This window comes from Stegodyphus dumicola, chromosome 6 (genome assembly GCF_044657685.1).
Source record: "Stegodyphus dumicola isolate Sdum_Otavi_A_Nest chromosome 6, ASM4465768v1".
Classification (NCBI taxonomy): Eukaryota; Metazoa; Arthropoda; class Arachnida; order Araneae; family Eresidae; genus Stegodyphus; species Stegodyphus dumicola.
Window position 1 is genome coordinate 123,777,381 of NC_140773.1, and position 21,015 is coordinate 123,798,395.

At 30.6% G+C, this 21,015-nt stretch overlaps 1 protein-coding gene across 7 annotated transcripts in view; it reads left to right on the plus strand.

The window, feature by feature from the left end:
• The window catches only part of LOC118190863 (ATPase family gene 2 protein homolog A), a 99,702-nt gene that overhangs the window by 67,255 nt on the left and 11,432 nt on the right, over positions 1-21,015 (plus strand). For 6 of the 7 annotated variants that reach the window (XM_085818885.1, XM_035361648.2, XM_085818884.1 and 3 more), the window contains 4 exons: positions 3,352-3,561; positions 12,519-12,652; positions 12,845-12,971; positions 17,696-17,851. In XM_085818885.1, coding sequence (XP_085675011.1) covers positions 3,352-3,561; positions 12,519-12,652; positions 12,845-12,971; positions 17,696-17,851 — 627 coding nt within the window. Of the gene's footprint in view, positions 1-3,351; positions 3,562-12,518; positions 12,653-12,844; positions 12,972-13,160; positions 13,357-17,695; positions 17,852-21,015 lie in introns of those variants that run through there. The other variant, XR_015041714.1, reaches the window with a different exon arrangement.

A 21,015-nucleotide genomic window follows, 5' to 3' on the forward strand; every position in this document is an offset into this window, starting at 1 on the left:
CAATCCAAAAATTCTAAAATGAAGAGGAAATTTATTGAGGAAGGAAACTGAATACATAAAGAGAAAGAAAATTCTTCAAAGACATGTTACAGTTATTATTATGTAAATTAACTAGTTCTTCATAATTTCAGCCTTTATCATAACGTCTTCTTTCTGTTTCCTGACCAGAATGCAAAATTGATTGGATAGTATTTAAACTGAGGTTTTTGTATTGTAAGACAGAGTGTATTTCTGGCCTCTGCTTTATGCTGCATTAGTTCCTGTAATTCCTAATTATTTAGCTTTGCCTTATCGTTGCCGACATTTGAGTTTATTACTATGATAGAGTTACTGAGCCAGCTTATAAAATGAGTAGTCTGTGACGTCTAGTTCACATTTTAAATTTGAATTTGCCTTTTCCTGTTAAGTTACTTCACTACGAGCTGTGGTTGATTTTGTTAGCATAAGAACGTGCATTTATATTTTCTGTTCTGTTTAAATAAATATGATTTATTCTCAGCAATCACATAAAATAAAGATGTTTATTTAAACCTTTATTATACTTTGCATATTATTTTATCATACTTTGGATATTATTATACTCATTTTATCTAAATTTTCTAATTTCAGACATGGCAATAATTTGCTTCATGTCAAGTGCAATTATGTTCCAAGTTCTGTTTAAATAAAGAGGTTTATTTAAACCTTTATCCTACTTTGTAGTTAATTTCAAACATGGCAATAACTTACTTCATGTATGTCAGGGGTTTTGGACTATAACTTTTACCAGATCAAGTAAAAACCCTCATAGGTTTATTGTTGAGACATTGACAAGCTAGAATATAAAACAAAAATTAGTGGGAACATTGGTTTGCGTAATTAGAACAAATTTATTATTGTTATAAAGGATGCTTAAAGGGAAGCAAATTGATATGAATTAGTTAAAAAATACTTATGAATATTTTGTAGTGTGTTTTGTCTACAAAGCATTTATGTTTTGCAGCTTTTAATGTATAATTATCCTAATATAGTTTAAGAATCAATGTCATAAATCATGTGTGTTTTAAACTGTAAAATGTTATTAGTTTGTGATTTTAATAGTGCTTTTTAACAAATATTTTTTAAGAAAGTAAATAAAGTTTAATGGTGATCATATAAATCTATAATGACTAAGAGTATCTAACTACCTACCTTAATTATTTGTAATTGCTCACCCTTAAAAGTTATCTTTGCATGTTAAGTTAGTGCCTTTCATTAATTCTTACTGTGGTCACAAGATACAGTACAAAAATGTAAAAAGTAATGTAAAACATATTCCTTACAGCTAGCGAGACTTCAAAGAATAATAGGAAACAACTTATCACCTCTGATGCTTCAGTGGCTTATTGGAACCTTAAAGTATATTAATTGGGTTACAACTCTAGGATCTCTATACGAAGCTAAGACAGTAACTTTGCCAGAGAGGTAAAGCATAAGTAACTTTCAAAACTTATCAACCATGCCAGCATCAGGCATTCAGGTCTTCTGATCAGCAGGTCTCTCTCTAGGCGTGCAGCAGTAATGGCAACAGCCTATCTTCTGTTACAGATCATGCTGATTATGATTTTACTTCTAATTTAACCTATGCCGTTTGGCATAAAATCTGCCTGCTGAATAAGTGCATGATAAAATTAAACATAAAAGAAAAAAAATCAACATAAAGCTGATGGTTTGTAAAATGTAAATAAAATGTCACTAATCTTCTTTAAAATATGTTCAACTATTATAAGTGTAAAACATTTAATGTTATTTGATAACTTTTACAAAATTGACATTATTGTCAAACATTTTTGTGATAAATTTATTAAATTATGTTTAATATAATGCATCCTAATTATGGAACTGTTTTATTCTTCGGGTGGTATTACAAAAGTGAAGTTCAGGCATAGATAATATCTATAACTGAATTATTCAGGTTCATTAGCTGATAGGTCCTTAATTTTATTCATTAATGGTCCTTAAAAGTGCTTAATTTTCATGTGCAAAAATGTGTATGAATTCTGCATTGGCTAAAATATCCAGTGATTAAATCAACACATGGAAACTGCAAATTGTTTGGTCCTGCAGCTTGTCTATAGCAAATTATATCTTATGGTCATATTAAAAAAACTGTAATATCTATAACTTTCATATGCATAAAGAGTAGTCTATGCATGTCATACATATATCTTGTGATGGTATTATGAGAATGCAGAAGTATGCAGAAGTCATACATATATCTTGTGATGGTATTATGAGAATATACACAAATTTTACCTGACTAAAATCAGGAATGATGTGGCACACAAAGAGTAACAAATTACTGATGCTTAATTTTCTTAAAAATAAGAGCAGTTTAATGCTTTCTGTATATTAGTAAAAGCTATTAAAATATATTTCATGATACCATTTTCATGGTTATCATTGGTAATAAAATTATTAATCGTACAACCTCCTGAATAGTGTAGCTCAGTGATGGCAAACCTATGGCACACATGCCACAGTTGGTATGCAGAGCCTCATCAGCTGGCATGTGACTAAAATATTACTCCCTTAATCAATAATCACAATAAGATGATACTACGCATAATGCAACTGGCATAAGGCCTAAGCCTAGATATAAAATTTTCATATATCGCCGAGAAATGATGTATGTATTTATTTGACACAATTTATGATGTTTCAATTGCTTGGACCAATCATATAACTTGTTACATGGCAAAGAGTACGCGAAAGTTGAAGCAGCTAATGTTTGTTAAATGAATTCAAATTTATTACAGACTGCCATTGAATTTTAATACTTTCATTGTTAAATAGATTTTCTATACTCCAGGTCTTGAACCCTCACAAATAACTCCAAGAAAAAAGACAAAATTAAACATTCATAGTGGAAGATCATTTAAGAGCCTTGGATAGAATCATTTGGAGTTATTGAACACAGTAGGAAACAATCATGCATTCTGTGCGGAGAAAGTGTTGTGTGTCGCACATCTAGTGTCAGACGGCACTTTAACACAAACCACAAGATTGCTGCCAAATTTGATGAAGCTCAAAGGAAGGTATTTATTGAAGGGAAACTGAGGAATTATAATTACTAGAAAGTTTATTTTTGAAATTATCTTTCTGAAACAAAGCATCTAACAATGGCCAGCTTTCAGATTTAACTGTGCCCGGCAAAACATGGTAAATCGCTCTCCAATGAGGAATTAATCAAAGAGGTTTTGGGCATGCTTTCCCCCCCAAAAAAAATGTTTTGGGTAGGCACCTCCAAAAAGGTTCACCAACATTGGAATAGCTTCTTCATTGTTTGATATTTTGAAAATGATTTAAATTAAGGTATTGTTAAATTTCCAGGTCAAGTGGACTGACATTGGTGGTATGCATGATGTTAAAAATGCTGTTACTGAAATGATAGACTGGCCTCTCCGCTTTGCAGAACAGTTTAAGCAATTCAAAATTGTTCCATGCAGAGGTATACTGATGTATGGTCCACCTGGCTGTTCCAAAACTATGATTGCAAAAGCATTAGCATCAGAGGGACACCTTAATTTCATTCCAATTAAGGTAAGAATTTTGTTTCTTTAAAAGATATGAATGAGTTCAGATTTTAAACATGAACAAACTATTATTATTTGTATATTAGTTGAATGTTTGAGATGTTTCTCCATGATTTTCTTTCAAATGCAAATGGAATAAAGCAGAAGTTTTATAATATAAATATGTCAAATGATTATTTTAAGACTGCTTCTTTTATTTAGAACCTCAATGGATATATATATATATATATGTATTTAAAATATTTTTTCTCTTTGAAAAACAGATTGAGGAAATACATTGTGTTTTTTCATTCAGAAATCTGTCAGTATTTTCTCAAAACTGGAATTTCAAAGGTTTAATCATGAGACAATAAATGAATTTCTATTTTTCTTTTGTTAAAATGAAGTCTGTTCAGACTGGAGTCTTCTGCTGCAGAAAACAACTCTCATATTTACAACTCAGTTACTTAATTGTAAAAAACATCTTCTTCAAATTCTTTAATAAATCTAGTGTTCTTTTATATCATTCGTAGTAAATTTTTTCAGAAAGGAAAGAAACATCTATTCACATTTTCTCTATTAAGTCAAGATTTTTGAAAAACTTTCCATATAATAATGAATCATGAAAGATTTGACATTGCCCTGGAATCTTGCCATGTTACTTCAAATCTCTCAACCTTATATGTAATATTTAGATGGGCAAGAAATCTAGCCTGTCTAGCCTTCATTCATCCTTCATAAAATCTATGAATAATATGACAGCTGTGATCATGAAGGAAAACTAAAATTGAACCTCAGTCAATGCATGTAAGAGAACAAAGCATTGTTTTGGAGGCAGACAGTCATCTAACATGGATGTGGACAGCAAAACTTTTGTACTTAATCTTTCGCATAATCATGTAAATAATGTAGAATTTATTGCTTTCGGTTTCATGAAATGATGTATCTTTCCTTTTTTTTTAGAATACTATTTTCAAACCATTTGGCCATTTCCTGGATACAACAACCTCTTTATGAAATGTGCTGTTATGAAATTCCTTCTTAATCTTAATCTTAATTCTGGGGGTGAACTTCATTGCCAGTACCACATAAACATGTAGGTTCTGATTCTGTAATGATGTAAGAAAATCCCAAAGAGAAGCATTCTAAAATATGCTTTCTTGGATTATGCTGCTATATCTGCTAATGAGGAGTACTAAAGAGGGAGATTAAGTAGACATTTTTACAAATGTTTTTAATATTATCACCTTCATAAAGTAGTAACTTTATTTCTAGACTCATCTTTTGTCTTCAATAAACCTGGTTTGTTCATTTGATCACTTAAACATCTTGACCAATATGAGAAAACACATTTTATATTGGGAAGATGTATAGAAATTCAAGCTCTAACATTAGAGGGGCAAAACGAAATTTCAAAACAAATTCTAGGTAAGCTTACAACTCTGCTTTCAACAACATGTGTAAGTAATGCCAACAAGTAATTACAGTCATTAATGACAAGTAAGTAATTACAGTAATGACATAAATTCAAAGAGTAATAAAAAATGAATTGCTTGGAATTAAAAAACCTCCACTATGCTGAGGTATTGCACTGTTGCCATGTGTAGTGCTATGATTATTGTAACTAATCTTTAATCAGAAGTCTTTATTTATATTTATTATTTATCATTGTATTGTCATTTCTAAATATTTAATTGAGAAATTTTCTATTAGTATGTCACTTTGAAAGGATTTGTGATCCTTAGTTCCATTAACTATTTAATGTAAATTTTAAAAGATTTACATCTGAGTTATCTTACCACATATATCTAATACACATATCACATATATGTAAAATGTTTTTCATTATTGGCAGAGTAGGTGAAGAATAGTTATTAGATATGCATTATAATGATTATGCTGATATAAATAATGCTAGCATTATATACCATGGTATTAATAATTTTTGTTGATAAATCTCAGAAATGAAGAATTATACTGTGTGATGAAATGGGCATCTTATCACATGCAGAATATTCTATTGGTACGGAAGTAGTGGGAAAAAAATTTTTTTCCCGCAGTAACAAACAAACAAAAGCAAACACACACACATAAATAAAAATAAAAAAAACAAATAAATGAATTGCAACAACACATTCTTCTTGTTGCAAATGAGGAGAAGAGGTAAAAGTTGCTTTTCAACTTAGATCAGCTTAAAAACTTCAGAATGATGAACTGCAATTTTAAATGTTGGAATGATATTGAAGTGCTGCTTAAAAGTTTCTCAAAATAAGATTTTTAGGCTAAATAATATTACATGCAATAGGAAAAATAGGAGAAAGGAAGGGAAGGCGAAGAGTAATTAAAGATTCAAGCATGAAACCAGAATTGCTGAAACAATGTTTTTTGCAACAATTTATGTAATGACTACTGTATATTCAAATTAACTGTATTCAACAAGCATAACTGAATTGAATGTCATACATTATGATGCTATAAAAGTAATGAATCCTAAAATTTTAAGTGTCAAATATTTAGAAGTATAGTTTTGGAATAACATTCTGACGTGATATTTTTTTTCATTGTATTTTTGAAAAGAAGTAAGCTTTAAAATCTTAAATTTTCAATCATATATAAAGTTTTCCATATTTGTAATTCTTTAGTCAGTCATTCAAGCCTTCGAGTAAACCTTGTAATGAAGTTTTTAAAAAAATCTTACCATTTTGATTGAACACCCAACTTTATTACTCAGACATAAAGAAAAAAAAAAAAACCCTTAAAAACATTTTAAGCGCATGCATGTTCAAGCGCAGGTATTTTATGCACGAGGTTTCTTTACATTTCTTACTGGGTATTATGTTGGTAACATAGCAACACGAAGATGTTACAGTTTTGAACTCCTTCCCTCATGGGCAACTTTTTGAAAAAAAAGTTTTTCCTATGAAACTTTTAAGACAATATTTTCAGTTTAAGTACATTAAAATTGTTTACAAAATAAACGTGCCCAAGCAAACCTGTAGCCAGTACAATTAAATATCAGACCAAATGAACACAAGTGCTTTTCAAATAAGCATTTTAAATAAACATACAAAATTTAATATTCTGATATTAAAAAAAAATTAAACAATGAAATTGTTAACTTTCTTGAATATGTGTTTTTAGTTGTGAGATGTCTGGATAAAATTACTTAAAGTGTCAACATTTTGATGGTGTTTACCCTTTCTATGCACACCTTGTAAGATCAAAGCCCATCATAATAGTCTAAGATTATTCACAGTGTTTTTATCCAATCAAACTAAAAGATTATCAGTCTGAATGATGAACTTGAGGTCTATCTAGGCAGAATTTTAACTTTTATAGTGCAAAGACAATGGCAACACACTCCCTTTGGATTGTACTGTACTGCTGTTCCATAGGTGAAAACCTTTTGCTAAGAAATATTATTGGATGTTCTTCACCTCTACCATTTATTTGTGATAATACAATACCAATATTTGAAGCTTCTCACTGAACGATAAATGGCTGAGAAAAGTTCGGACTGTACAAGACTGGATTTTCTGTTAACCATTTCTTAAGTTCATCAGAATTGTTTTGGCACTCATCAGTCCAGTTAATAGTTTACAACATTTTCCTTTCAGCAAATCTGCCAGTGGTCCAGAAATCACAGAAAATTCAGAAATGCACCTTCGATAATATCCCGAAAGTCCTAAAAATGACTGAACCTGTGTTTTTGTTGGTAGGTGTAGGGAAGTCCTTTATGGCTTGGAGTTTTATTTGTCCTCATCTTCTTTGATCTTATCCTACTACATTACCTAGATATTTCCTGGTCGTATGAGTAAATTGATATTTCAAATGCTTAATATGCAGTTTAGCAATTTTTCATCTTCTCCAAAATAATTTCTAGGTGCTTCAAATGATCTTTCCAGGTTTGCTAGAATACTGGGGCATCCTCAATATAGGGTACAGGAAATTCTTCACAGTTTCTTAATAATCCTGCTATCAAACGGCTAAACTCGTGTGGTGTATTTTTTAGCTCGAAAGGTAACCTTAAGCATTTAAATGTTCCAAAACGTGTCACAAAAGCAGTGTAACGCTGGGCTCTTTTTATTAGTGGGATCTGCAGTAACCTGAAGTAAGATCTAGAACAGTTATATATCTGGAAGATGACACTTTTCCACTAAATGTTCAATATTTGACAAGGGAAAATATTGTGTCTTAGTTGCCTTGTTCAAGCGACTGTAATCAATGCATGGTCTTGCCTCTTTTCCAGGAACTTTAACCAGTATGAGTGAAGAGGTAAAATCTGAATCACATGGTTCTATTACTTTGAGTTTTATCATCTTTCCTACTTCAGTTTTTTAAATCTCGGTTTGGTAGACATCCGGTAAGCTTGTACACATATCGGTCTTTCTGCTTCTAGTTCTATATAGTGTTCAGTAAGGTCAGTACATCCTGGTTCATTAGAGATAATACAGGAATACTTGTATATCAACTGCTTTAAATCTTTTCATTGGTCTTCAGATGATAGTGAATTTAACTGGATGCCTTGCAAATTTCAGACACTACAGTATCTGAGCTATAATATAGAATCAATATTTCATCTTCATAGTTGTTCATCCTGTCTTCTAAACACAGCAAGTTTATATTTTCTTCTCATTGAAAGTACAGTTTCAACATATTAATGTGGTACACCTGAGTTTTATTTTTCTCAGGGAACTTAACTACATAATTAGTCTGTGATAGTTGTTGAATTATTTTTCCAGGACTTACCTCTTAAATGATAATTTGTTTGGCTTCGAAGGAACCACAACTAGAACTAAGTCTCCTTCTTGAAATTTACAGTCTAGGTCTTGTGATCATAACAGAGTTTTTGCCTTTCTTTGACTTCTTTTGTATGCTGGACAGCAAGTTCTTGACATCTCCTCTTTCAATTCATTAGTTCACACATATAGTCTGCTACACTATTTTCTTCCTTTTCTTTACCATATTAATTTTGATAAAATAGCATAATTGGTGTTCTTAAGTTTCTGCTGTGAAATAATTCTGCTGGTGAGAAACTTATAAACATGCACTGTTGTGAATAGTTTTTCAAAGAGCAAGTAAAGACTGGGATAAAATTTTATCCCAGTCTAGACATAGGAATATTTTATCCCAGTCTAGACCAGATTCTAGACATAGGAATAAAAGAATTCCTTTTAAAGTTCTATGCATTCTCTGCAGGATTGCCCTGCCAAACTTCAAACAACTTTAATTCTAAATTTTTCTAGGAAATTCGATGTTGGCGCACTCATAAAAGATGTGACTTGGTTGGTCTGCATCTCTTTTGAAAATTCCATTCAAGTAAAAATTTGAAGGAAAACCTCAACAATTGTGGTTGAACAAAGATTTGTGACAGGAACTGCATCTAGATATTTTGAAGATATGCAGATTGCAGTTATAAGATATTAAGTCCTGAATGTGTCATGGGCAAAGGCATACGAGTATCAACATTTATTTTTGAAAATATTTCCGTGATAACAGAGACAATTTTCAAACGAGCTTTCTTTTTATCTTGCGGCTTTCCAATTCTTTGACATTTGTCAAAAGTTTTAACAAAATTCTGGACATTTTTGCAACAATTTGACCAATAAAAAGTTTTGACTCATGCTTCTTTTGCCTTTATTGCACCAAGGTGGGCTGCTGTTTCTTCGTGACAAATAGTCGTCAACTGTTTCCGACATATCCTAGGAACAACTGTCAATAGTTTTTGTGTTCCATCATGATCTTCCTTTTTGAAAAAGAGCATTTGACCTTTTAACATATACCTTGTACCTTTGCAAGATTTAATTTTAGCTTAATTATAAATTGGCTTCAATTCAATACTCTCCTTCTGTTCTTGTATTAATATTTCTTTAGAGGCCTTTATTAGGTCTAATTCAGATCGTTCATATTTCACAGGAGGCAAACTTTTTATTTTCAGTCAATGTGCCTTTGTTGCCAAGTTCAATTTCAGAATTTAACTCGTCTGTTGAGACTAGATTTTCCATTTCTTTTAGACATCGCTGTTGAGCACGAGCTTGTATGGCGTTTATCATATGAATCTGAACTTCTTCATTGCATTTTGCTTCTTTAAACAATGCAGCTGTTTTGTTACCTAAAAATACCTTGCTTGATCTAATGAATCTCCTAATACTAAAATTGCACCAGTATTGGTCATTTTACAGCCATTCACTTTGCCTAGTCTGGTATATGAAGCCATAATATCCTTAAAACTATTTTTTTTGGAAAATTAATTTGAGGGTACAGTTTCATATGTTGCTACAGTTTCAAATTCTTCTTGAGTTTATCACACTGAGGTAGAAGATGTGAATAGGATCCGCATTCATAGCAATGAGACTGTATCTGTTTCTCAAATTCCCTTTCAGGAATTTTATTAGGACATTGTCTTAATTATATAGGTTTAGTTTTAAAAGCTTTCGAAATTTCTTCTGGATTATATCTATTATGATAACTACCTTATATGCTGTTTCCATTTTGATGACTTCCTTGAAGTTTTAAACCTTTTTTTCTAGAATTTTCCTTCTTAAAGCTTTGTTTAATACTCTGATACTGGTCTAATTTTTCTACTAGCTCATGTAGAATTTTAATTTCATTCACTGGTCTAGAAAATGATCCTTTACTTCCATCAGAACCCTATATTTAATTTGCATGGTAACTAATAAATCTTTCAAATTCTTAAATATCTTAATTTCTAAATCTGCAATCCACTCAAAATATCTGTAAAGTTCATGAGCATAATTTCTCCAAGACTTTTCAGGAATCTTTTGATGTCGATAAAAGCACTGTCTCATCTTTTCATTATTAAGTTTATATCTTTTTAAGATTGTATTTTTCTGGTATTCATACTTAATTGCATCTTTAGATGGTTCTCTGGCTAACATATAGGAGATTTCGGCATGTAAAATATCCAAAAAATAAGCCACCCAATCTTTCTTAGGCCATTTCAGCTTTACTCTAAAAATTTATCGAACATAAATCCATTTCATCCTTTTTTTCCATCAAACCTTGTAGTAATTTGTGACAACTGGATTTTATTGCCCAATTCTACTATATTTGTTGTTTATTTTCTAGCTCGTATTTCTTGATTTTTCAATTAATGCTATTTTATTTCTAATTCATATGCTCTTTCTTCCCAAACCGTGTGTTCTTCTTGATCAGCAGTTACTTGAATTAGAATTTATTTAACTTCATCTTCATTGGAAAATTGACTTTCAGTGATTATTTTTTTAATTTTCGGGACCTAACTAGTGAGCGGCACTTCCTCACCTAATTCTTTGGCTGCCTCTATTAAATCTTGTTTCCTACCCTTGGCAAGAAATGACATTTTTTGGAACAGAAAACTTTTGGATAGCATATCAAAATTAATTTTAAAAGGCTTTTAGCCAATATTCAGCAATTCAAATCCACTTGCTCAATCTAGTTATTTTTTTTTTTTAAATTAAAAAAATTCAAATATGACACAAAGTATTCTTTTAAAAAAAAACATTCAATACAATAAAAAAAGTATTGCATTCTATTCAATAAAAATCTGCTCTTAATAAAAAAATTACTAAAGCAAATAAAAGAAATTCAAGCCTTTAATTTGATTCACACAACAAAATCCTTGATTTGGGACTCTAATACAAGATCTCAAATTTCAAACGGAAATCTTCTAATATTACATAATAAATATGCCACTCTAATACAAGATCTCAAATTTATTCACACAACAAAATATTTTTGTGATTTGGGATTCTTATACAAGAGCTCAAATTTCAAATGGAAGGACTTCTAATATTGCATAATAAGTCTGCCACTCTAATATAAAAGCTCAAGTTTCATAATAGAAATATTCTAATAGTAGCATAATAAATTTGCCATCCTAATACAAGAGCTCAAATTTTAAAATAGAAATGTTCTAATGTCATTGTGATATATTTGTCATTCTAATACAAGATCTCAAATTTTTAAATAGAAATATTCTAATATTAACATAATGAATTTGCCATTCTAATAAAAGATCTTTCATTTTAAAAGAACATCCTAAACAGGCTAATTATTTTGATGCCTTTAATCCAAAAGCTCAAATTTAGAATACTATTGTACTATTAGTTGAATTCAATAATAAGGGGAAACATTTTTATATAAAATGGCATTAAATTCATAAAAACCTGATACTCACGCATCCTGTATCCCTTTTAAGTAAATACTGGTTTCACTTTTTGATTCCAGTGACTACCACCAAATATGTATTTTTTTATATGTCTGTAATGAAGTTTTTTAAAAAATCTCGCCATTTTGGTCGTCCAATAAACATTGTTAGTCAAACTTACAGAAAAAATAAATAAATAAATAAATAAATAAGCACATGCATTTTCAAGTGTGGATATTTTATGTGGGAGATTTTTTACTGGGTGTTATGTTGGTCACACAACAGTGCAAAGATATTACAACCTAAAAGCTTATAAAAATATCCTATGTATGTAGTATATTCAAAAAGGATCAAGTTTCATTGAAAAATGTACAGCTTTGAGTAAAAATTTTTAACATAAATTGTACATCTTAAGAAAATAACTTAAAAAAAAAAAAAAAATAAAAGGAGGATAGAAGAATTTTATGTTTAATCTTATGTCTCAAATTATACAGTATATAGTTCATTATCTTTAAAATAAATACAATAAAATTATTGTTAAACAGCTTAAATATAAGACAACCAGAATTTAAATTATGAATTTTGTAGTAGACTTGTGAAAACTCTTGATAAAATACATTATTTCAAATTCCCTAAATAGTGTCCTAAAATTTTGGGGCAGTTATATTCTAAAATATATTTATTCTCACTCTTAATACTGTATTAATTAATTGGAAGAAATTCTATTTTTGTAGAAAGACATGCCACTTATTTGTGATGATTTAGTAAAAGAAGTTAATTTTCTTTTTAGTTTTCTTATGTATTTGTTTATTATTTTTTAATCTTTTTAACTGTAGGGTCCACAGATTTTCAACAAATATGTTGGAGAATCTGAAAAGTGTGTCTCAGAATTATTTAAGAAAGCTCGATCTGCTGCACCTTGTGTTATATTTTTTGATGAAATTGATTCAATTTCATCTGTTAGAGGCAGGTAAACACGAATTCCTTTTCGTTTCTACTCTTCTTATTTTTATTAATATTTCTGACTTAATTCTATAGTGTTTATTAACTTTTATCTGCATTTTTAGTAATGCATTAAATATTGTGTATGGTAAATTCCGTAATTTTGTTATAACCAATAAAATAAATTAAATTATTTTAATATATTTGCATATTTTTGTAGTACTTCAGGCAGTTCCAATGTGGCTGACAGAGTATTAATTCAGTTGCTGATTGAAATTGATGGCATTGATGTACTTCAAGGCGTTAGCATAATTGCTGCTACTAACAGGCCAGATATTATTGATCCTGTAAGTTTCTATAGTAAAATGATTTGTTATTAGCAAAATGTTTTTCATTTCGTTTTTGATTAAATATTTTATGTCCTTTTCCATTTGTATCATAATTTTTTAGTTTATCACATTAAAAATAAAATAATTTTTATTTACTTCATGAGATATTTTCTCCCTTCTTTCCATATGCCATCATGGTGTAATCAGAAGCATACTTGACACATATTCAAGAGGTCCTAGGTTCAAGTCTCAGTGAGGGCATTGCATATTTTTCATGTCTCTTGCTTAAAATAACCTAATGATTCCACAGTGGCACCCAAACTAAAAGGTGGTTCTACGATAATTCATTACCAGCAGGATTTGGCAATTGGTTCCCCTGATCCATATTCATCATTTAAAATAGGTAATATATAAGGTATTTTCCTCCCTTCAACATGAATTTGTGGTGTAACTGGAAGCATACTCAAAATGAATTCAAGTAGTCCTGGATACAAGTCCCAGTGCGAACATTGCACATTTTTTATGTCTCCTGCTTAAAACAACCTAATGACTATATAACTTATTTTGGGAAAATAAATTTAATAACTGAACTATATTAATCCTTTTGATAACAATTCTGTGCGAAAACTGTAATATAAATTTAAATGATTTAAATGTTTATACTGGTTCAAAATCCACACACTTTGGAACTAAATATTATGAGGATTAGTGAATTTTGTGGATTATATAGTCAAAAGTCTTTAATCCGGACTCATCGGAACTTCGGCGATTCTGGGTTATCGGTTTTTCCGGATTATAGATAATCAGTTTAAACCTGGTAAGGTGGCATGCAGATATTATAAAATTAAAAATATGAAACCGTAATTTATGAAATAAAGAGCAATTATGATCTAAAGAGTATCAAAATTTATATAAAAAAAAAGCTTAATATTTATTTGTTGACTTTATTAAATATTTCTTTCAACGCGTGCATGCGTAAAGCATACATTACGCATAGTCAAAATTAGAAAATTGCAACCAGAAAACTATTTGATGTGTATTCGTGATATTTATAATGATGAGGAATTTGATTTAAATCATATCAAAGACGGAGTACATCGAGATGAAATACTACATTTAGTAAGTATTTGTTTTTGTAAAAAATGAGACATTCCATTAATGAAAATTATTCTAATTGTGTGCATATTTTTAGCGTTATTTTGAATACAAAACATATTTTCCGAAAAAATATTAAATCATTACATATTCATTTTATATCATGGTGTTGCATGGTAACATTCTGCATCTTGTGTACAAATTCATTTTTAGTTGAATCTCAAATAATGCAGGTTTTTGTTGGTAGGTTCGCTGGGATAGATGATGACTATCAAAAGAGGTAACGCATAGCGGACTGTCCTAACTTGGGATTATAGGGACAGGCATGGTAGCAGGTGAATCTACTCGTTTGGTGGCAAATATAAACTGCAATGAATTGTTTAGCCCAATAAAATTATTCTTCTGTTTATAAATTCAAATTAAAGCAAGTAGTTAAACCTCGTACAGACTAGTTTTTAACTGCATCTGTAAACTAAAATTTTGTTTGTTAAAAAAAAAAAAAATATTATTACTTATTACTGCACAGCACTAAACATCATTCATTACTAATATAAGAGTGTAACAGATCAAAAAGTGTTTTTTTTCTTTTGAAGTTTCAAAGTATAGTTATTTCTATGCTAAGAACTATCGATGAATTTAATAGAATGCTTTTATAACTTGATATTTCTGATTAGTGCCTCAGAGACGGGTAAGTTATTAGTGACTGATTGCCGTACAGAAGGGCTCAAGTTCGAATGCCAGATAAGGCATGGATGTACATCATGACCATCTGTTCATAGGATAAATGTCTTCGTAAAAGATTTTCTGATTTAACCTGTAATGTAAATAATATTTGTGTTCAAAGATATTAGAAAAGTATCTAAAATAATGTTTACAAAATATATTATGTAGCAATTAGAATTTAATCGTAAACACACTTTTAATATGAAACTCAAAACGGCTGAAAACGCGTGCCAATAATTTGTAAGAAAGTACTCTGATCACTAGGCACTGTGAAACAACAACAAAAATTTGAAAATATTATTACTTAATACTTACAGCCAACATATACAAGACAAATCCCAGTGTAAGCATAACAATTAAATTTTCATATGCAGAATAGATAATCCATAGAGTAAGATTTCAATTCTTATAATATGACTTGCGTGTGGTACAAGGTTACTTTACTTTAATATTTTCAGATATGAACTTCCATAAAAAGTAAGTACTGAAGATATCTCAGAAACAACATCCTCAGGAGATCTTCATATATCCCGGGACATTACGACTTGAATAAGACATCCTTAAGATTTTGATTTACGAAGTCCTCAGGATATCTGAAAATCAACATCCTGAGGAGATCTTCATATATCCCGGGACATTGAGACTTGAATAGGATATCCTCAGGATGTTGACTTAAGAAGTCCTCAGAATATCTGAGAATCAACATCCTCAGGATATCCTAACTGCTTCCCGGGACATTGCGACTTAAATAGGATATCCTGAGGATGTCTTGTGTTATGGGGGTACTACATTCTTATTTTTTAATACTATATATTCTTATGTCTAGAGAAGTCTGATGAACACAATAAGTTTAATTTATTGTCTGTTTTCATCTGATTATTTTTCAACTTTCTATTATTAATGATTTTTCAACTTTTGGACTAGGTTTAGCTAGCTTGATCATTTGACACATTTGACGAGATATTTAAATTTGCATATCCAGCTGAGCTATTTTCTGATTTTTTCAGCTGAAAATAAATGATCTATTCTGTAATAAATCCTGTAATTAACAGAATTATGTCAATATAGAAATTAAAATTTTTACATGTTACATTATAGTTTACATTGTTATTGCACATAAAATGTCATACAGTCAAAAGTCGTTAATTCGGACACCCATAATCCGGAATGATCTATAATCTGGACCTCAAAGCTAAAAACTTTCTGCGCATGCGCCGCGTTGACACATGTGCATAGGCGTTTACGTGTGCGCGTAAGACCTTTACGACTGCGCATATGCGTGTGCGCAAGTGCAGAATACGTTTTCGCTTGCGTGTTTGATGTATAACGGATGGTATAAGCTAAAATTATCTAATTATCTATTTCAGTTAATGTTGATGATTGCGTTGCTCCTTAAATCTTCGAACTGGATCTGGCTTATTACTTTTTTCAGACTGTAAGAGCAATTTTATAAAAGTAAACTTGAACTTTCGATTATGTCAAAAAGAATTTCCGATGCTGGAGCTCCCGAAGGATCTACAAAACGAAAGTATGTTTCGATGTCCATCAAACAAAAAGAGCAATTGCTGCAAAAAATGGATAAAGATATGAAGAAGGTGACAGAGAGGTTAGTGAAAACGAAAAAATTTCGATTGACAAGTTAGTCGGTATTCTCAGCACTGCAATTACGGGACTTGAACAGTGGAACTTTGTAACTGAACAAGAAATTATGTCAGTTTATAGAATCAAAGAGAAAGTATTATCACATAAAACGAAACAACTTACATTGAAAGAAATGTTTAATAAAGTAAACAAATAAATATTAAGCTTTTTTTTTTGTAAATTTTGATACCCTTTAGATCATAATTGCTCTTTATTTCATAAATTACGGTTTCATATTTTTAATTGTAGAATTTCTGCATGCCATTTTACGAGATTTAAACTGATGATCTATAATCCGGAAAAATCGATAATCCGGAATAGCCGAAGTCCCGACGAGTCCGGATTAACGACTTTTGACTGTAATTTACATAATTTTATAATTAAACATGAAATTTTATATCAGTTATTTACATAATAATTTTTTGTTAATTATATAAATATAATTATTAATTTTTATGATATTTATAAAGTAATATTTTGTTTTCCTTTTCCGTTAACTTAAAATGATACTTAAAATGATTATGTATCCATTTATCAACAATGTCTATAGCATTTTTGCTATGTATAAGGTAACAAATTTATGTTCTTTTATGTAAATGATTAATTATACAAATATGAATCTGCTTCATTAATTCTATTTATTTATTTATTGAATTTACAATTTATATTTTTGTTTTGTTTTTATTGGCATTTTTAATCACTGGTGCTTTCTCTGTGTGATTAAACTTTCTGCTTATTATTACTATTATTATTTCAACTTAGTAAAAAAAAATTCAACCTGAAAAATAAGAGCATTCAAAACTTTGCAAATTATTATGCTTGTTGTGAGATGGATAGATGTATGCAGGTCAATTGGACACAAATCACGTCATCTGCTTTGACTGTTCAGGAAAATTTGAATTTTAGGTTGTTGAATTAGGTTATTTTAGAAATTTGAATTTGAATTTGGAAAATTAAATTTCAGATAGATTTCCATTGTTTTCCTTAGGTAGAAGTAACATTCAAGCCTAAAATTTCTTTGTTAGTTGGATATTATCTGGGGCATTAAGTGTTTTGGTATGCTTCATCATTCTGACACATGTTCAGCAAACATGCATAAATAGTTGAAATCAAAGCTTGTCATAGGAAATTTATCAAGAATTTATAATTGTTGCATGGGAAGTTGTTGCCATTGAATTGAAATTTACTAGTGTCTGTACTTAGTTATGATGGTATTTTTTCTCCAGTATATAAAAAATTCTTTGTGTAATATATATTAAATTTTGTTATATATTTTTATATAGAGTTTGCTGAGGCGTTTTGATCAACTTTATGTTCCTCTTCCTGATGATGCCACTAGGAAGGAAATTATTGATGCAAAACTCAAGAAAATGCCACTTTCATCAGATGTTGATATATCGTACTTGGTCAAAGCAACTGAAAACTACTCTGGAGCTGAAGTAAACATTTATTTTATTAGCTCTTATTTTGGTGTAGTTTTTCAGATCATTAATTAAGAACTTCCTGGCAATAGGAATTTCATGACGTATGTTGTTTTTCCATTCTATAGTTAAATTTTTTCATGCTGTAATTTTCATACATAGTACAGTACGCGGCCCATATTATAATTACTTCATAAGAACATATTTGAGATTATTAGGAGAGTGTGTTTAATTCCTGTTGATTTATATATTACAAACCATGGTATCAGCTTCATACATTTCAAGGAAAATAATGAGAAACAAGTAATTCATTAATTAGTCCCAAAAATATTTTAATTCTAAAATTAAACTACTTACATGGTTTTTAAACTAAAAATATTTTCAAAATTTATGTTCTGGATGCAATTATATATGTAATAAAAACAAAGTCCGAAGTAACTGAAGAGCGGAAATTTTGATTGCGTAGTGTTGATCCATAATGACTAGGAAAATTGAAGGCGAATGCAGATTAAATTTTCAGTTTTATTTTTGGTAGCATGTTGCGGCTACACACAAGTCGGCACATTAACCACTTACCAGTTTTGCCCAAACGCCGCTTGGGTGCAGCGAAAGGGGACTTTTCCGCTCGGGCAGCATGTTTTTTTACGCCGATCCACTGATTTGCCCGGCTTTTTCTCATTTTTTTAGTTTCCATTGCTTCTAATAGATGGCTCTAGTTGTCCAGTAAAGACTGGCTTTCAAAATAAGTGTAAACCGGTTTCATCTGGTTTTACTGCTTTACGCGGGAAAAAGTGCAAATTTAGTTTACTGTATCACGCGTTGCGAATACTTTCTTTCCTCATTTTGTGTTACAATGAGTGATAGTGAGCGGCTTATTACAGAATATAATTCTGATATTGGATCAGACAGTGAATCGGAAATTTCGCTAAATGATTCAGGCAGTTGTGAAAGTTCGTTATCGGACTTCTCTAGTGACGAAGAAACGGAAAGTTCGGATAACCTAACTCAGGTTCGGAACTTTTGCGAAATTGATATCAATAATCCTCCTCCACCACCACCAAGATTTCCTTTCACAGCGAATCCTGCTATCCATTTGAATATTGATGTAAATGACGGAACTTTACAGTTTCTTGATATTTTCTTCGGTGATAACCTACTTGAAGTGATAGTTTCGGAAACCAACAAATATGCAGATCGAAGTATTCGAAACTGTAATCTTCGAAGAAATAGTAGAGCAAAAAAGTGGGAACCAACATCAAAAAACGAAATTCAAGTGTTTTTTGCATTGAATATTTTACAAGGGATTGTAAAAAAACCTGCTATTGAACTATATTGGAGTAAGCGACATTCAACTTCAACGCCATTTTTCTCAAAAATTATGTCTTACCGTCGTTTTCACCTAATTCATCGATATTTACATTTTTCCGATGATGCGAAATTTGATGCTAAAACACATGAGTGTCCGAAATTACAAAAACTGTGGTTTGTAATAAAAGACTTGAATGCACGTTATCAAGAAATCATGACACCTGAAAGAGATGTAACAATAGATGAGAGCTTGATGCTCTTCAAAGGACGACTGCACTGGAAGCAATATATACCACTAAAGAGATCACGATTCGGTATAAAAAGTTTTATGTTATGCGAGTCAAAGTCTGGTTATGTATATCAGCTTATTATATACACTGGAAAAGACACACTTTTCGATAATAATTACCAATATTTGTGCAAGTCATCTCAAGTTGTGATGACACTTATGCAGCCACTATTGAATAAAGGATATTGCCTAACGACAGATAATTATTACACATCTCCAGAACTGGCAGATATCCTTCTTAGCAAACAAACAGATATGTATGGAACACTCAAACTCAACAGGAAAGACGTTCCAAAGGAACTGCAATCAAAAAAACTAAAAAAAGGTGAAGTCCGTGCTTTCCAAAGAGGAAAAGTGTGTATCATCAAATGGATGGATAAGAAGGTTGTAAGTCTTTTATCTACAATACATAATCCCAAAATGATCGAAGTGCCATCTCACAATGATGAGGTCAGAAAAAAACCACAAGTAGTAATGGAATATAACAATACAATGGGAGGTGTAGACTGACTAGATCAACATCTTACCAATTATCCCATCATAAAGAAGAGAGGAAAAAAATACTACAAAAAAATATTCTTCCACCTTTTTGATATATCACTGTGGAATGCTTTTGTTTTGTACCAGAAGCACGGTGGAAAATACTCCCATTTGAATTTTAGACTAGATTTAGTTGATCGCTTGATTGAAAGGCATGGAACAGTAAATGAAAGAATAGGACGACCAGGACTTTTGCCCAATCCTTTACAATTGACGGAAAGACACTTTTTAGAAGTGATTCCTGCCACCGAAAAGAAATGGAGACCGACGAGGCAATGCTTTGTGTGTTGCTCAAAACGGAACGAGAGCGGAAAACGGATCAGAAGAGAAACAAGATATTTTTGTCCTGATTGTGATGTTGGACTTTGTTTATCTCCATGCTTTAAAATTTACCATACAAAAGCTGATTTTTGAAATAAAATGTAAGTATTAAAATATTGCATGCTCTTTCTCTCGCTTCCATTCCTGTAAAATGTTCTTTACAGTTCAGTTAGTTGTTCTTAAAAAACCCACTTTAAGTAAAAATGCCATTTTTTCGCTTAATTAAAAATTTAAAATAAATTAATAAATGCAATACTTGTAACAATTTTGACTGTGGATTTGAGTTTATACAATCGATTTTAATACAAAATTGTTTATAAAAAATGTGCTTATTTTTGGACATAATATGGCAGAAAAACGAAACTGTTAAGTGGTTAAATGTGCCTGTTCCAAACGCACATTTAATTTACATTTTCGATAATTTTGTAGCAAGAAAGAAGCAGCAGACAGACTGCAGTCCAACTATAAGGCTTTGGATCTTGTATCATTTCTAAAGCGTGGAAAGCAAGTGCATATTGTTCAGGATGAAATCTCACGTCAAACTGAGTTAGTTTTGGTTTTCAAAGTATTTTGATTGGAAAGTTAATATTGCTGTAAAATTATTATTGGCTGCTTGAGTTTTAGTTCAATTTACATCACCGGAATTACATAAGAGTCATATAACATAGATTTTTCTCAAAATGACGCAGTGCAGAATGGGGTTACTATTTTTAAAATAGAAAAG